We start from the raw sequence: 19,362 nt of genomic DNA, 5'->3' as shown, positions 1-19,362 counted from the left end.
TCCAGGCCATGTTCTACTGAAACACGTATTTTCTGACACTCAGTAAATTATTTGACTCTCCAAGCCTTTCAATATTCACTCTATAACTGCTTTGGACTGATTGAAACCCAAATCTGATTGATGAAAAATTTTATTTAATGTAATACAGTGTTATATAATAAGCCCATGGGTCACACCACACTAAGTAAAAGCAACTGCTTATGCTATATAGATGCTTCAACTTCTCTGAGAAACCAATTTTTACAAAAAATTTAAAGAAATCTGTTTTATTTATTTGGATAGAGACAAGATCACAGATGGAACAAATTTTCAATTTGCTTTTTCATTCCTCAAACGCTGACCAAAAAATCGAAAAAAAACAGGGTTGGGCCAGGCCACACTAGTACGTGAGAGCTCAGTCCAGGCGTGCCAAGTGGCAGACAGAGACTCAAGTGATTGCTCCACTACCCATGGCCTCCTGGGTGTGCAACAGCAACAAGCTGGGGCCAGTGCTTGAGTGTAGCCATGCTAATCTAGGGTGCAGGTGCTCAAGTAATGTCTTAAACGTGTGCCAAACACCCCCCCCCAAAATGTACTTTTCAGTTATGAAGAAATCTTTGGCCCCCTAGTAGTTTTGTCATGTGGGGTGTGTGTGTGTGTGTGTGTGTGTGTGTGTGTGTGTGTGTGTGTGTGTGTGTACACATGTGTGTGCATCTATTTCATTCAGGAAGATTTGTACTTCAGCAGGGCCGTGAACCCACTCAGTAATTCCACTTGTCCTGTGTCTCTGAGTTCTAACTCTGGATAATCGTTTCATGCATACATTATGGATTATTTCTTCGTTATTGGAGATACTGTCTTATATCTTAAGGGGCAAAAAAAATCTAACAATGTCAACCCGCAGCGTTTAAGTGTGTTATAGGAGTGAAGGATGAATATGAGAAATTGAAGTTCTTAGTAAGAGTTTTTCTTTCTTTGACATGCATGTAAATGTAGGAAACACGAAGTGAAGCATGTTTCTTTGTACCTGTGTGTGTTTAGGCTTGCACAGGTGGTGGGTGCACAGTGAGTGAGGCGAGTGAGGCCGTCACGGATGAGCACATTCCAGAGGGGGTTCCAGCTCCCAGAGTCCACTCACACTCACCTGACTCCTTTGACATCTCCTGGACTGAGCCCGAATACCCGAATGGTAAGTGAACTCTTTTAGCCTCAAGTTAAAAAGATGATTAGCAAAGGTAAATTAATATTCTAAATGGCAGCTTATATGTGGTGCTTAATTTTTAATGATCATTTTAGCACATAAAATACCTGAGATAGTATCATTGTCTAAAGTTGGGAAGATTGTGGTTTTAAACTAACTCAGAATTTTGGTGGCTCAAAAGTGCTCCCTTTTGATAGTTCTTGTGTACTGCATCGTATTGTTTCGTGTGCTCCTGGAGAGAGGTGACAGTAAGCAACGAAAATTCCCTAAGAATGCCTTGTTGAGAGTGACATTAGGGATTCAATGACTTTAGGTTTTCAACAGCCATTAGTTCCTCCTTGAAGAAGCAGAGCAGTGGAAAGTTCACATCCATAACATGTTTGAAAATGCTTTTCATTCAGCACATTTATCTTCAAAGAGGACACTTGGAACTCTGTTTTCAAATATGCTATTTGTAAGTATTTCAACATATAGTTTTAAGCATACATTAACCATACATGTGTAATTCACTCAAAGTGGGCTCTGTGCATTTCTAAAATTGTATAAATGCCTTTCTAGAGTTTTGTGGCTTAAATTAGCCAGTTAAATATCACTAAAATAAAATGTCATTGTAACATGTTTTTCATAATCCTGAATAGAAATTGCTTTATTCATTTATCGTAAGCATCTTTAAGATTCACAAAGCAAAATGATGCTTTCTCACAAGGATAGAAACTTGCATGCATGGCATTGAATTTCTTTCTTTTTTGATACAACTATCAAGGAGACTTGTTATGCCATAGAAATTATTTTATGTAACTCATTACTGAAAATTGAAACAGATTCTTTGAGCATATCCAAAAAGATTGAAGGAAAAATTGCAGTTTTATTGGTTTGTCTTTTGTTTACTCTGATATTAATTATCCTGGCCATCTCATTTTAATTAAACTTTTGGCAAATGTATGGATATATCTGAGGTAATGAACAGAGCTCTAGTAATTAGGGTGAGTGAGTGTCTGTGATACTGAAGTTATCCTATACTATTGCAAATTTCCTAGTAAAAATAAGTGGATGTTTGATATTAAGCAGTCAAGAATCTTGTCACACTTCTTGCTACATCAGGAAATCAATCCCATAGGTACCAAGGAAAATGTTAACAATTGATCCCAATTTGCTTACTGTGAAATACTATTGCGTGATTTGCTTAGAACACCTCCCTTTCATCCCAGTTGGTAGTGGTAACTGAAACAGGCAATTGCACTTAGAATCTTTGGTTGTTTATGGACATGCTTGCTACTCTTCAAAGATCTTTGCTTGTTTGGCTTTGAGCATTTGCAAACAGGTCTGTAAGACTGTTAAAATAAGTTCCATTGTGCCAGAAAAATTTGGAAGTTATTTGAGATTGGTGTAAATACTGGGATGCTTTTCTAAAATGCTATTTTTAAAATGCTAGATTTTTTTAATTGTACTGTAATTTTTTAGACATTTAAAAAAGTAGCTATTGTTAACAAACCAGAAAGACTTCTTCCCAGCTACTTCTCTCCTATTGATAAGATTTTCATTGTTTCATTTGTATTGTCCTTTTTATTATTATTATTTTTGAGAAAAGTGTCGTCATGGAAAAACAACTTCTCCCTCTGAATGTCCCAAAATGTCTGAAGACAGAAGTATACATTTTTCTTTAAAGTTTTTTGTTTTTCATTTTATATTAAAGAAACAGACAGACAGACAGACAGACGAAGGCTTGTAAATTAATTCTATGTGCTGATTCATGTTCCCAGTGCCTGAGATAATTGCAGCTCAAGCAGATTGAAGCCAGGAGTCTGGAACTCAACCCTTAGCCTCCCGTTTGGGAGTCAGGGCTCATATTACAATCAATGCTACACATAATCAGTTTTCTAGTTTCCTTTTCTTTAGAGATTACCCTTCTATATGTCTATATCTCTATCTATCCATCTAAAATAGAGGGTGAAGGAGATAAAGAAAGAGGGATATTTCACCTGCTGATTCACTTCCTAAATGCCTCCAATAGCCAGAGCTGAGCCAGAGTTCAACTAGGAGTCAGGAAATCCGTCTAGGTCTGCCATAGAAATAGCAGTGGTGCAAATACTTGTGTATTCTGCTCCCTTCTAGGGCACATTAGCTGGCAGCTGGATCAAAAGTGGAGCAGCTGAATTTGAACAGGCAGTTTGACACAGGATCAGCATTGAAAGCAATGGCTTAATTCCTTTCATCATGAAGCCAGCCCCACTTCCTAGCTTCGTAGCATCCTGCAAAAGAGTAACAGAATGGGAGAATATGAGAGGCCTATGTTATGAATGAAAATGATTTTACCTGAGGTTTCCAAACTTCTCTGATTATTCAGATGGTCTTGGGGGCCCTGATTGAAGAAGCTGACTCTAGGACTCTATCACAAATATTACTGGATAATCAAGATTTCCCACCACTTTGGGTATCAGTCAGACACTGATAAGCATTTAATTCCCTGTCCAGGAATACCTCTCTCCCTACGCCTTTTTTGGAATCTTCATGTGGATTTCTGTGACATCTTAGAATCAACATGCCCAAACTGATTTCTCCCCTGGAGCTTGCCTCTGCCTACTTTCTCCTGTATTTCTTCTTTCACTCTGTCAGCCAGAAACTTGACTTTGTGTGGCTACAACTCTCATGTGCCCTTGACCTTTGGCTTCCATTGGTGTTGAAGCCCTAATCTACACTTCCTCTCATGAAAGATACTAACTTTTCTCACCCAGGTAATTTCCACAGTCTTAGAAATCTGAATTTGTCTTTTCAGAATATGTATTTTGGTAACTTCCTAAGGTACCACCATATCTGATAGTCGTATACTTAGGAGATTTCAAGATGAATTTACTGCATCTTTGATTGTAGTGTATCAGTATCCCATGAGGAAATCCTTCACGTGACAGAAGCTCATACAGTAGAGCATGCACCAGGTACCAAATGCACAGAGATGCACCTTCCTAAGGAGTGGGATGTGGGACTACATTGCCACTCAGATGCTGCAGCTCTAGAGTTATGTATGTGTTTTATCTGCAGTAGTCACTAACAGATACAGCTTGCTCAGTTTGTGCACCCAGAGCACGAAATTGTGACATTACTAGTTATAACACATTTTTCCATTAAAGTTCAAATTAAAACATTAAAAAATGTGTTGAGGACAATTAAGCTTTCCATCATAAGAACTGTGTATATTTTCATACAAGCCTCTATGGTGATAAAGTATGAGAGATACAGGCTTTGATATAAATGTGTAGTTCTTCTTGCCAACCAAGCAATGGGCAGCATTTATGCAACACTACTTAGGAAATAAGCTCTCCTTTTCACAGTTTGCTATTGTTTGAGTGATTATCTTCTGTTCATTGAAGTCTGGCCATGACCCTGTACCAAGGTGCTATGAAGACAGCCTCTATCCTTGTGGTTCTAGTCTTTTATTTGTCTCTCAACCTCTGGCTGGGATGTCTGCTCGTGCTTGGTGCGTGCTTCATGTGAGTGGGGAAGTGTCCTTGCTTTTTTTTTTTCCAGTTCAATACTGTACTAGTAGTTCCTAAAACAGCATATAAGATATAATAGGTGTTCAACCAAAAATTTGTTCCTTGTTCTTAAACACAAGATGGGGCCAGTCTTTGGCATCGCAGCCAAACTACTGCTTAAGATGCCTATGCTTGTGTTAGAGGGCAGTACTGCTTTGATTCCACCTCCCTGAGCATACACTCCCTGGGGAGCACTGGGTAAAGCCTCCTGGCCCTGGCTGCCTTCCACATACCAGGCAGAATGAATGGAGCTATGGGTCCCAGGTGTTGAGGGTGTGAGCCAGTAGATGGAAACTTCCCCTTTGTCTGTGTCTTTGTGCCTCGCAAATGATATAATATATATAAAAAAATACAAACTCACAGATAAATAGAAAACAGCAAGTACTCGTGAGGATGTGGAGAGACTATAACCCTTTTGTACTATTGGGAAGAATATTAAATGGTGCAGTTTCTACAGGAAAAAAAAGTATAGGCCTTCCTCAAGGCTTCAGTATTTATTTTAAAAAGAATTGAAAACAGACTCTCAAAGACAATTTTCTACCCCAATTTTCAGTACAGTGTTACTCACCATAGCCAAGAAGTTGAAGCAACCTCTTTATTTATATAAATAAACCACATTTATGTAAAACAAATAAACCTCATTTATTTTATATATATATATGGCTATATAAACAAATCAAAAGTGATTTATACAAGATTTCAAAAAAGTCACAAGAATGAAACTAAAATATTATTTTATATTGGTACAAGAATTTGAAATCCATGCTGCTTTTTAAGTAATATGCATTTTCCATGAACTTTAAATACTCTATATACAAGAGAATATTAGCCTCATAAAGAAGAAAATCCTACGAAGCGTTATCACATGGATGAAATTTGTAGGCATTGTAACAAGTGAAGTAATCCAGGCAAAAAAGACAAATACTGTATGACTCCACCTGCATAAAGCATGTATTGAAAAAGAGATACCAAGGGCTATGTGACAGGAGTGCTGCAGAGTTGTGGTTCAAGGAGTGACTTTCTGTCTCCCAAGAAACAGTATTTAGACATCAGTTGCACCACAAAGTGTGCATAGATAGCAATACTATGCACTTACAATGTGGATGGTAATTTTTATTTCACGTTCCGTGTTTTAAAATGCTGATGATTTAAGAGAACATGGAATAGAGCAGAAGAAACTTTTCAGGCAGGAATAAAAGATTATGAACCATGTTACAACAAGCCAACAAAAACTTTTGGTTAATAATCAATACAGTAGATGTTGCTTCAGAGGAGATGGTGGTATATTTGTTCAGTATTAGAAATACTTTTCTCACTTAGCGATGTGGTGATAATGCCTTCCTTGGCACTTAAGAACAGCTTGACCTCACGAATTGAAGCTACTACTTCTCTGTTCCATCTTTTGTTGAGGAGCGTTTAAATTTCTACCATGTAGAATTTCTATTGCAAATAATGCCACTTGCTAATAACTGCCTTAGTCTGCCAAGTGCAGTCTTTAAGTACCGACTAATTATCACTTGATTCACACCTAACGCTTTGCTTCCCTTCAAATATGTCCTGTTTAATTCCATTCCCTTGATTCTCATACCTGCAAAAGTGAGAGTGTGACACTGTAGCCCTGCGCCTCTCTAGTTAGAACCCTTTGCGCCCATGTTCACTCTGGCAAAGGTGTTCTCTGCTGTCTTTAAGTTCAGGTAGGACTCAAAACCCTCTGTTAGTAGCTAATTTGCTATCCAGATTATGTAGAAATTCTTTATTAGGCAGGATCTGGATTCATCTTATTGATACCATTAACCATCAGAGAGAAGTAGCAGGCAGAATTACTGTCTAGGAAATTGGTTACTGGTTGTTTGGCTTACAATTGCATATAATAATTAGAATTTGACTTTTGATAGTTTCTAAATTCTCATGCGCTATCTTCCTTTTTCAAAGTGTAGACCTTACCATCTCAAAATGTATTTCTCAACCTGGTATCTGGAGTCTTTTTTTGCTGAAATAGTACAATTATCTGATTATGCCAAACTTATTCTTCATTATTTAAATTAACACTGTAATGTGACTCTAAAAGTGATGTTTTAAGCAAATAGACATGTTTAGAAAACACTAAGTACAATATAAACTATGAACATTACCTTTCATTAATTGTTGTAAGTCCTCTTTTTGCAAGTGGCTTTATCTAGAAGTTTCCCTATGAGACTACGTGCCACCACCTGGGAGCAGGGGTCCTGTGTTTTTCTCATCTGCTTCAATCTCAGCTCCTGACAAGTAGCCAGTCATGGAGTGGATGGGATTTAAAAAGCTGTGGAACGAGTTGATGATGGGAACAATAAGAACATGGCAATTATGTGGATGGAAGAAGCCTAGGCAGTCGTACATAAGTGCACATCAGAGCACATCTTACGATTATGCAGATTAGGTGGAATGATTTTAAAGGTCGCCAAGGGGAGCTTTCTGGCCCACTTCCGGTTTAAAAACATAACTGGAAACTTGATTCATTTGCTGAGACCTTGTAAGCCTGATACATACCTGAAAATTTAATTCTTTTGCTGCGATCCTGTCAGCCTGGCAATCCAGGGAAAATCTAAAGAGAGAGACCTCACGGACTTGTATCTGCTTCGAATGCTCGGATATGAAAGTATATATTCTAATCACAAGCAGGGGTTTTTAATATAGAATGCACACATTGAGATGGTGAAGATCCCAAGGTCTTCTTGAGAAATGAAGGGCATGAGAGGAGCCGAGCACCTTAAGTGTTTCTATTTCACTCTTCTGTACTGGCAATGCTTTGTAAGAACTTACATGTGGGTATGTATCAAGATGCGACAGTGGTGTCAAATAAAATAATTTGGGGAGGCTAATTGTTTTTTGTAGACTTCAGAAGGTCTTGTAGACTTTGGAAGACAATGAAAGATTATAAAAGAAGTTTTAGTTCAGTGTTGTGTGCACGTGCATTACTTAAGCTATAGTGGCAGAGAAGCCAAGCAATGGGAGCACCCTTACATATCCTCCATATGCTGTCCTTCACGTTAACAAGTGATGAGATAGAAATAAATTTTTCAAGTTATGTACCTGAAACTACAGACCTGAGTATTAAGTACTCCACCAACACATGAATTACCTGGTAACACTAACAGCAATAATAGTATCAATATACTCTGTACCCATTGGCTAGGCACTTCAGTTCTCTTAACAAGCCGTTGAAGCAAATGTTGCTATTCCAATGTTCAGATGTGCCTATCAGATTCATACAAAGTTAAAGTGTATATATATACATATATATATATATACATATAAAGTGTATGTGTGTGCATATATAGTATATAGTATATATACACACACATATATACAAAGTATTTGTATATGAAGAAATGAAATAAAATAAAAAATAAAACTAATTGAAAGTAACAAAAATTCTTGGCTTAATTCACCACCTTGTTCTAAATCTACATTTTAAAAATATTTTTTATTATCTTTATTGGAAAGTTAGATATAAAGAGAGGAAAAGAGAGAGAGAAAGATCTTCCATCTGCCACTCTCCCCAAGTGGCTGCAAATGCCGCAGCTTAGCTGATCTGAAGCCAGGAGCCAGGAGCTTCTTCATGGACTCTTCAAGGTACAGAGTCCCAAGGCTTTGGGCCAAACTCGACTGCTCTCCAAAACCACAGCAGGGAGCTGGAAGGAAAGAAGGGCTACCAGGACACAAACTGGTACCAATAAGGTATCCTGGCTCATGCAAAGCAAAGAGTTTAGCCACGAGCCTAGCACTCTGGGCCCCTACCTATAGTTGTTATATAAATATCATAATGTAGGATTTCATTCGGCCTTGCAAAAGAAAAAAAAATGACATTTTTAGTCACTTGTTTATTGTCTTGTTTTCAGAATCAGTACACAAAATTCATAAGATCTCTGTTATGGTTTTTTTTTTCTGGTTTTAAAGAAATAGCTTTAAGAAACTTTTATTTTGATATAACTTTAACTAGTCGAAACTGTGAGTGCATTTTCCTTTCTGGAAATGCTCACTTTTAATAGGCAGAATGGTTTATAGAATTCAGTGAATCACTTAGGAAAACTGCTTGACAGTTTTGAGCCAACCTTGTGTAACTTTTATGAAACACCTCCAATCAGTTTGTCAGGTAGAATTTCCCAAGCTCAGTCTTTTTTAGATTCCGTTGATTCCATTTTTAGGAGAGCAGAACAGTAATAAGGCATTATTCCACAAGGTGAAAGCTCTTCCCTCTTTTTCTTTTTAATTGAAGGATCAAGTATTCACATAGGGAGATTTCTGCCACATTCAATCATCATCTGGACCTTGGGGGAAACTTCTGTTGATATTCATATTGCCATTGGCACTGGAAAAAAAAACAAACAAATATGTTTGGGGCATCTATATTCACAATGCATGTTATTTTTATGATACACTAAAGTGTTGTTTAATTCTTACAGTAAACAGAGTTCTGCAGTGTAAATAGAGATAGCTCGTATTGAATTTACATTGTGTTGTACTTGTATTGAATTTCCTTGGTAATATATGACAACCTATCGAACACCTCAGAAAATACAATTTGACATAACGTGATGAAGAGGCACAAAGATGTATATCCCAGTGGATGTGCTCTATGGACAATTATAATTCGGCTTCCCTGTGAAAATTAAACACCTCAAAAAGTCCATCATTATGTAATGAGAGAGGTGATAAACTTGGAAGTGCTTGCATTAAACAGCCAATGGGGAAGGAGTATCCATTTTGTGGATTGGCCATTGCAGAACTAAATGTCTAGAACTGTATTAAAGGACCTGAGCTCTTTGTCATATAACATAATAGGGTTTTATTTTCTTGTAGCTACTTTTACGAGAAACAGAATGAGGAGTTTTTAATGTGGGTAAAATAGAAGTCACATATAAATTTATTTTGTCACTAATTTTGGAGATGCATGCCATTTTTTTGTAATATTTTTGAAATTTTCTGAGACAACACAGGAGTCATTTTATTAAGATAAAGTAGAAAATGCTACAAAACTTCAGTGCATTCGTTCAGGATACATTCTCAGATTGTAAAGCAAGGGTATATTCTTTAAAAACCAGTCTTGTCATCTGTGAGGAAGGAGAAGAGGAAGAATGAGGAATACATGTAAAATTCTATTATGCTGGCAGTGTTTTATTTTCTAAATGCTTCTTTATTTTCCTCTATTTAAAGGCAGAGTCACAGATACATACACACATCGAGAGAGAGAAAGCTCTCTTTTATTCAGTTTGACTCTTAAGATGCCCATCATAGGGCTGGATCAGACCAACACCAGGAGTCCAAACTCCACCTACTCCATCCAGGCCTCGCAGTAGGTACCAGCGGGTCAAGCACTCATCCATCACTTGGTCATCACCAGTTGGGATGCATTAGCAGAGTGTTGAATTGGAAATGGAGTGCCTTGCACTCGGACTGGCATCTGACATGCTGTGTGGTTGTCCCAAGCATCTTCTTAAACAGCTGTGCCACACCATACACATATATACATATATACATACAAACATACGGATATATATACAAACACACATTTATATGCTTCTGCAAAACTGTGGCACATTATTGCTTTTCAAATTATTGATAATATATAATTTACATTTTATGTATCTTTCTGTGTTTTATTTCATGATTTTAGAAATTTGTCAATAAATAAGAGGGAGACACAAACCACAAAGTAGAATTTCTATATGCTGTCAGGTCTCAGTGCATCAGTGCCAATGTAACCTTACCTGTTTCTACCTATATAGTGTTAGCCAAATTATTAGAGTCTCTGAAGTGTGTTTTTCTCATGATAAGGAAAAAGAAAGAAAGGCTGATGTTTTTATCAAGCTTTTTTTTTTCCTGAGAAACAGATGAGACCTGATGAACCACCAAGGCTATTGTTTGTTTTCAGCATGAAATTCTTCACTTTAGAGCATTTATCTTTTCTCTCCTGTCAGAATAGCCTACAAGATAGTACTGCTTTTTTAATAAACTTTTTAAAATATAATTATAGATTTACATGTGGTTGTATGAAAAATGACTATGTCCCCCACTATCCAAATATTCTGAAATTATGATGTAACAGCATGACTGAGGCTTTGACTTTGATGCAGTCAGAGTACAGAATGGTAATAGAAGATATAGCCTTTTGCTATTGAAAAATAATGCTCTTTTAGCCAGTAGCGTAAAGAAGTATTTTTCCCTCTTGTAAACTCATGGGTTCTCATTGCTAACTTCACCATGCATCTCTGAAAAAAAGTAGACTTTTGACTAACGGTGTTATTATATCACAACACAATATAAGTATGAAACACTCCAGCCTTGTGTATTACACATTTGTTTTTCTTTTTGGTATTTTTAACTCTCCCATTTCTCCCTGTTTCAGTCTATTTCACGTAGATTACATGTCTTTACCTGTATTTTACTGTTACTATCCTTGATATGGTTTTGTAGGTGTGGAGATTCCCCTTTCACCCCAGCTCTTCCCTCCACATTCCCTCCCCACTACCTTTTATTCCCCCATATCATTATTATAGCTTGGTCCTCCGGCAGCCGTCACAAGTACAGTATTCTAATATTTAACTACATCATAGCCTTGTAGGTATGGATAATGCTAGAAAATCTGGTATCATATTGTCAAGATATAATTAACCAATTTATTGAGGGTCCTGCTTTTATTTTGGAGGGCAGATACATACTGCAACATATCTTCACTTCTTAGTGTGCTAGTCTCCCTTATATAGTTCCTCTATGAGGTTGTGTGTGTGTATATATATATATGTATATATGTGTGTGTATGAATATATACTTATAGATCTATTTGTCTTATATTTTGTGTAAATGTACATACATACACTATATATATATATATATACATACATATATATGTAACTATTTGTTTTATATTTTACATCAATGGTGCCTATTATCAGAGCACATAGTAGCTGTCCTTTTGGGATTGGCTCATTTCACTGAGCATAATGCTCTCCAGCTGGGACCATTTTGTTACACGGTGCAATGTCATTCTTTTCAATGGCTGAGTAGTATCCCATGGAGTAGATGTACCACAGTTTCTTTATTCATTAGTCATTATTCTTTATTCATTCCTCTCGCTGTTAATTCTTTTATTTTTGAGTTCTTCATGTTTGCACAACTTCACCATAAAATCCCAATTTTTCAGTGTTCAAAACCTCAACATCACGCTTTGAGGGTTTGTTTTCTGTTAGACTTCATTCAATTACCACAATAGTAGCAAATGTTGATCTACTCAGTTCATCTTAGGTAACCCTGTACTTTCTTACCTGTGTCTGTTGGATAACATCACTTTCCTTCAGAAACACCTGTGGCAAACATGGACTAGTCACTGTAATCTTTATGAAGGACCCAGATGTTTCACAGGCAAGAAATGTGAAAAAGCCTAGCTGCTCTAAGAAAGCTACCATATTATATTACCCAGATTGTCCCTTTTTAAAAGCTCCTGTACTCACTGCCTTATCTTTATTGCATGTCATTTGTTTGGCCAAAAGTGGTATTTCAGTGATATTTATTGTTCCCATTTAACATTTGTATTTTTATTCAATTACACCTATGTTTAACCCCTTTCTTTCTTATGTAAAATTGTGTGTTTTGCTTTTTATGTTCTCCCCAAACACCAACTAAATAGAGGCCATAGACAGTAGTTATTGTTTCTTTAAGATCATCCTGGTTGTTTTTAAAATGAAAATATCTTTGCAATATGGGTAGAATTCCTAAACATTTGAAAGAGAAAATTAGACTGGGAAAAATTTAATAGTAGGAGTAGTGACAACTGAGAGGTGAGATGATCAGCTTCCATGCATGCAATCATGTTTTTGTGATCTTGAAATACAATCTAGCCTAAGACTCATTCCCTCAACTGTATCACAATGCAAAACAGCAATTCTTATTTCTTGGCTTATCAATGCTTTGCGAATGTGATCCTATAATTAATCCCTTAGCCCTTCCTATCCATGCTGTCAAGCACTGTTTACGTACGGATTTCTGGGTAATTCTCTCTGTATGTGTGTGTATGTGTGTGTGTTTGATTACTTACAGTGAAGCCGACTTTAACAAAATCCAATTATTTGAGACAAAGTGTCAGAGACAGACACACACAGAGAAATAGGGAATTCCCATCTACTCGCTCATTCCCCAGATGTGCACACTGGTGAGGGACGGTCTGAGGCCAGATTCCAGGAATTCATTCCAGGTCGTTCACATGAAGAGCAGGCACTCAATTATTTGAACTGTCCACCTGCCGCCTCCCTGGTTCTGTATTGGTAGTGATCTAAAGTTGGGAGCAGAATCATGTCTCAAATTCAGGCCTTTCAGTACGGGATTCCTATGCCCTCGCAAGGGTCTGAAATGCTAGCCAAATGCCCATACCATTCTGTGGGAAAGTTTGGCTTTATCCTCATCTGCCTCTCAGTTTCAATTCAGATGCATCCTGAACATTAAAAGTTCCTGTGCCTTTGCACTTACTGTCAAAACTTTCATTTAATTCCACTCATGGCTCATATGCCGTGGACTCCTTACGATCAGCCCTTTTCTCACATCCATACTTCCAGATGCCAGGGCTATTAAGCATTGTCTGCATAGGTTGCTATCAGTTGATTTGCTAGAGTCAGACAGACTGGCAGTCAAAAAGAAGAAACATTTGAGAGACTGTCACTGACGGAAGATGGAGGAACTTAAATACACACTGGTAGTAAGAGATGATCCTTAAGTAATATGCAGGAAAAGGGCTGGGTAAGTGTCTGCTCTCACCAGTCCCAGACCTATAACTGAATTAGAATATCTGGCCTGTGATGTCCATAACCACAGATTTTGAGTCTTTGCAAAACGATTCAGAAACATTCATCAAATTCTGTGTGGAGACAGGTGAGTAGTCAGTACTTACTAGAAAGAAGTCCAAAAAATGTTTTAAGATTTTAACATTCCTATATAAGGGAGAAAGTTTAGTTACAATGAAAAGTAACTTCTATAAAACATTTCATTTCCCAGGATGTCTGAGAAATGGGATATTTGCACACAATCTGAGCATGAAAGAAATCCACTGTTCCCCAATTATGTAGAAAAAGAAAAAATATTGATTTGGGTACTTTGTATTGTAGTTGAAAAGCAGGCCAAGTAGGTACAATTCAAGGGTCTCATGTTTCTTTAAGATCTTCTGCAATGCATTATTTGCACCTAAGATTTTTTTGGTAATTATTAACTGATTTGTTTCCCAGAGTGCTTGGCACATAATTTACTTGTTATTGCTATTATCAAATTATATCCATTTGTCCTTCTTTTAAATTTTCCACTATTGGTTTTTAGTATTTATTTTAGCTTTTAGTTTTATTATCTTTTTTTCCTGTGTCAAGTATTAAATGGCATTAAATACAGTACCTGCTGTAAACACCTGTAGATGATTATACTAGAAATAAGGGAGAATTAGATGCTGGAAGCTATACTTTTTTGGTAGACATTAAAGTGATTCTTGATAGAAAAATAGACTTTCCCCTAAGAAAATTGAAGGAAAAAAATAAAGCAACAGGAAATGTACTTAACAGAAAGATAAACTGGATGAGTTATCTTCAAAAAGGAAGATGGCCCAAAACAAAAAGGATATTAAAAAGATTAACTCATAATTTTAAAAGCTGCTTAAATCCCAGAAGAACGTATGGTGAGAGAGAAAATGTGGTTGGTATGTAAGGCTAAGGATGCCTTATTAAAGATAACAGTTTTAAGGTGTTGTAAAGCTGGAAAAATGAAAGGCAAAATGTGCTGGGAACTGGAAGGGCATGAAGACAACCAATAAGGACCTACTGCTTTCTGTAGTACTGGCTAATTTGATACAAAATGTTATGATAGACTGCCCAACCAGAGCCTACTGCCATCACTGTCTCACCTACAAGGAGGATGACAGTGCCAAAGACATGCTTGTATCTGCTTTCTTCCAAACACTTGGGGCCACACATACAGCCAGCAGAGGATTTTTTTCCCCCTTTCCAATTTCATCCTCCTCTTTGGGCATCTAAGCAGCTAAAAGGCTAGTAATCAGCCAGTAAGAGACTTAGAAATGTGGTTTGTGAGTTTACAGGCTCAGCAATTCAAGCAGACTGTGAAAATGCAGATGTGGGACCGTAGGGTCAGTTACAACACCAGTGTAGTTATTAAACGTCATGTCTACTATACATGCTTTACACCAGTTTCCAATACAAATAGTACCTACTTGGCTTCTTCCTGACATGGTAGCCCTATGCCTTAAGCAAGTGAAGCATGCTTAGTGCAAAAAATGTTCACATCTGAGTGGTATTGGTTCTTTTTAGTTCAGACACAGCCCTGCTGAATATTCTGCATCTCAAAAGCCAAACTGAAAATTAATACCCACTAATTTTCTTTATAAAAGCAATAGGGAAAAGGAGAAAATTGGTCATCATATAGAAGTAATCATATAATAAGCAAGAAATAACACAGGATGGCATCTGTACTTCTCATTTCTTTAAATAGTTACAAAGGTGTAGTTTTTAACATTCATTTATTATTATTGGAAAGTCAGATATACAGAGAGGAGAGACAGAGAGGAATCTCTTCCGTCTGTTGATTCATTCTCAATGTGACTGAAATGGCTGGAGTTGAGCTGATCTGAAGCCAGGAGCCAGAAGCCTTCAACAGGTCTTCCATGTGGGTTCAGAGTCCCAAGGCTTTGGGCCATCCTTGATTGCTCTCCCAGGCCACAAGCAAGGAGCTGGATGGGAAGTGGGCTTGCCGGGTAAAACCGGCACCCAGATGGGATCCTGGTATATGCAAGGTGAAGAATTTAGCCACTAGACCACCATGCCGGGCCCTTTCTTTACTTTTAGTGCCTTTCCTCTTTGCTTGCTGGTAGAATTGCATGGAGATTCCAAGTTGCCAGAGGATCATCTTTGTGGCCCTCCGTGACGTAAGCATCCCTCTGTATGACTAGAGAAAAACAAATACATTTTGCGTCGATAATTCAGTAGTGAGAGGAAACTTCTGATTTCTTCCCCCTGGCTTCCTTGATCTCCCCTTGTTTTGTAGCTGTATGAAAACCACTGTCAAGTATCGGTTCCTAGTCCAATGTCTGTACAGCATCTTGTAGAAACCTCAGCTCCTTAGGGTGTTGTCATTCTTGCTTGTCTGCTGATGAAGATTTGAAGAGGCCATACCAAGTTGTTCTGCCTGAGAGGCTGGCATCCCATATAGGTAACAATTCAAATCCTGTCTGCTCCACGTCTGATCCAGCTCCCTTAGCATTGCCTGGGAAATTACTGCAGAATGGCTCAAGTCCTTAGGTCCCGGCAAAAGCCACATGGGACACCCAGAAGAAGCTCCCAGCTCTGGCAGTTGTAGATATTTGGATAGTAAAAGCAAGATGGAAGATATCTCACTCCCCGCTCCCAACTCTTTTAAATAAAAATAAATACATCTTTTTAAAATGTGACATGTGTTTGGTATTGTCTAGAAGTCATGCTAAAATCCAATTGTTGTCTCCCTAGGTGTTATCACAGGTTATGGATTATATCTAGATGGTGTATTAATTCACAATTCCTCAGCACTCAGCTGTCAAACTTCTGGCTTTGCCCCTTGGAGTTTACACTCCTTCCGAGTCCAAGCATGCACAGCCAAGGGTTGTGCTCTGGGCCCACTGGTGAGTATGTAACTACATTCTGGGAGTGTATTAAATGTCAGATGACACTGAATATCAAATAAGGAGTAAGTGGTGCTGACTCAGTACAGTGAGCAGAAATGGAGATGCTTCTTTTTTAAAACAAAAATTCTGTTAAAAGTTTCTAAGATGGTACAGTCAACATAAATTTCAAATCTGTACATGAGTGTAGTCAAGAATAGAATATGCATTTTGCGCATGAAAGGTAAGTTGGATGGTTTAGCAGACATTCGTACAATTTTGCCCAAGCTAATGATATGTCGAAAGTGGATAGTTTTCATCCTAATAATAGGCTTTAACAATCAGCATGTTTGTGGTTAGAAAGTAAGAATAATTGAATATCTTCAACTACACTCTGCTCAACTTACCAGTAGGTTAATCAGTTGCAGGGTTGAGTTTACTTCATCTATCGGAATAAAACACTTCCTTTCACTAATGTGATATGGCTCCATAAGAGCAGTATTTAAAACTGCATTAACATCAGCTTTTGACAACTGTGTTTCAGAAGTCTATAAAGTATACCTGTATTTCATTAGCAGCTAAAAGCTTGCCAAAATTAAGCTTTTTATGCTTAATATAGTTTTAAAAATCCAATTAATATTTTGGAATCATCATACATTAGCATGACAGCTTTTCGTTTCAAAACATCCTTTCTTTATGCATTTTTCCAGCTTAATTCAATTTAGCTTTTTAAAGAGAAATATTCCTTTGTTTTAGATATTTTGGGGCAATGATTGCTAATTCCGTATCATTTTAATGCACTTGGTCTTCACGGTAGAGTATATTATAGAAATATTGCCTTGAAGAATAGCTCTGTGCTTTAATATTTGCTTCTTTATTTGGGATCCCACCTCCCATTCTGTTTCATAGATTGGTTGCTTTCCAACAGTTAACATCATCTGTTGGTGGAACTGAGCTGTAGTCTTTATTGCCATTAAGGATTTTATAGCACAGACCCCTCTGATGGATACTTAGCTTTAAAAGCAGCCATGGCAATAGGCCAGTTATGCTTCTCCATTCAAAAAAAAAAGTCACAATGAGAGAGCCACAGAGAGAGTAACAAAAAAATATTTCACTTGTATTTGAATCTGACTTTTCCTAACTATAAACTTCCAGTTGTGGTTTGGGCTGCTAAATCAGCTTTGCTCTATCTATTGACATTCTGGCAACTTGAAACAGGGGAGACATGATTGTTGATCTGAGTCCTGGGCAGATAGTATGGGATGTTAACCTTAAGAAATCAAATGCCATAGTGCTGTGATGGCAGCCGGAAAACAATTGGTTTGGAAAACCTGTTCTGCCACAGCGCATCCATTCACAGACTCAATCCTGACTACAGCTCAGAGTTTTTTTTCTAACCTACGTACTGTTCTTTATCTGGCCTCGGTATGCAAAAAACACTTCTTGACCAATGATCCATCTCTAATCACTGGAATTGCACAACAATGTCTTTATTTACAGCAAGTCAACTCTAGGCTGCCAAGAAGCTAAAACTCAAGGTTTTCCCTAGCTTCCATTTTTTAACATGAATGTTATTTATTTTTTTGTTCAGTTACAGTAACATACCAAGCCCTTCTGAGGCTACATATGTAAGTCTTCTAAATAGCCCTGGATATCTGTCACAATCATGGAGTGTATTACAGATTCAACTTCGTTTTGTTGATGATTCTTTTTAATGTGTCTTTATTGATTTAAGAAGTCTGTGAATCAATCTTAAAAGCCAGAGTTTGCTATCATGAAATTATAATGTAATATTAGTCAAAATTCAGACAAATGTAGCATAGCAGTTGCATTCCTCTGGAAAGAGTTTCTTTACTGGAACTTAATGACATAACTTGTTTAATGAACTATTTCATGGAAACAAAAATATATCATTTCTATTTTTGTATCTTTTGCTGGCAGAAGTCAGAATACATGCTTGAATGAGTCTGTGTTTTTGTTGTTGTTCACCTAACATCTTTTAGGGATAATTTTGGATATTAGAAAGAGTAATCTGTCCTGTGCCTTGTTTTGTCTACATATTTAATTCTATTGTTATCCACAATCCACAATCATAGACGTAACGTTCACTGTTTTCCATGACAAATTGCTCTCTAGTCAGGAATCACCTTCAGAATAAAATAACAGCAGTAGCAAAGGATACAACGGATAAAGTAGACTATTTTTAATTAGCTTTGAATATGTTGTTTTCCTAGACTGACCAGCGTGTGTTATCTCTTCTTCACGGTTCAGAAGGAATTGGTCTGCATTCATTTAAGAAATGTTCCCTTGGGTTTGTTCAGCCCTTTTCTAGTCTAACAATATATTTAACTTCTAGAGAAATTGTAGTGTGGAAAAAACAGTGCACATGGCTTTGAGTTCTAATTTTTGGATGCTAATATGCATTGTTATGTTAAATGTAGTAACTGAGGTTTTTTTAAGTGTTCGAAGTAATGAAAATTTCATCTAGGATGCATCAGTGAAGGCTTCTTAAATGTTTTCCTTACAATTATATGATTGAAACTCTTTAGATTTTGTGTTTCTATAATAAAAAAAATATGTTTTCTCTGTAGGTTAATTATTTTGCTTCACAGACATATTTAGCCAAAGCTAAATAGTGCTAAGAAGACTTAAGATTAAGAACTTTATGGCTGGATCTGGCATTGGAACATTCATTGAGTGGGTTCTTAAGGGATACCCTTTAAGGCAGAGACATGAAACCAGAGGTCTTTACTGTATCCCATTGCTAGAAAGCTGCCCCGGTTTCTTGGTGTTGAATTCACACCCACACATACACCCTGTCACATTTATTGTTTGTAAAGAAGTAAGTATTTTAGATAAGCAAATGTTCATGGTGAGCTGTGTGACAGTAAATCAACATGTAATACACCCGTTGGGAAGTCTCCTTTAAGTCTGTTGTGTCTGCCTCCATGAGAAGGAATGTATTGATTTGAAATGAAATATATCTTTTTCAACATTTG

The 19,362-nt window shown here is 37.2% G+C and overlaps 1 protein-coding gene across 1 annotated transcript in view; it reads left to right on the top strand.

Annotated features, from left to right (window-relative positions):
• The window catches only part of USH2A (usherin), a 617,249-nt gene that overhangs the window by 314,468 nt on the left and 283,419 nt on the right, over window positions 1-19,362 (top strand). The window contains exons 34-35 of the mRNA XM_040985311.1: window positions 1,021-1,168; window positions 16,233-16,384. Coding sequence (XP_040841245.1) covers window positions 1,021-1,168; window positions 16,233-16,384 — 300 coding nt within the window. The remainder of the gene's footprint in view (window positions 1-1,020; window positions 1,169-16,232; window positions 16,385-19,362) is intronic.

Source organism: Ochotona curzoniae, unplaced genomic scaffold, assembly GCF_017591425.1.
Source record: "Ochotona curzoniae isolate NIBS_2020 unplaced genomic scaffold, NIBS_Ocur_1.0 contig_430, whole genome shotgun sequence".
Lineage (NCBI taxonomy): Eukaryota > Metazoa > Chordata > Mammalia > Lagomorpha > Ochotonidae > Ochotona > Ochotona curzoniae.
The sequence above is the reverse complement of the archived record's forward strand: the minus strand, read 5'-3'. Positions and strand labels throughout refer to the sequence as shown.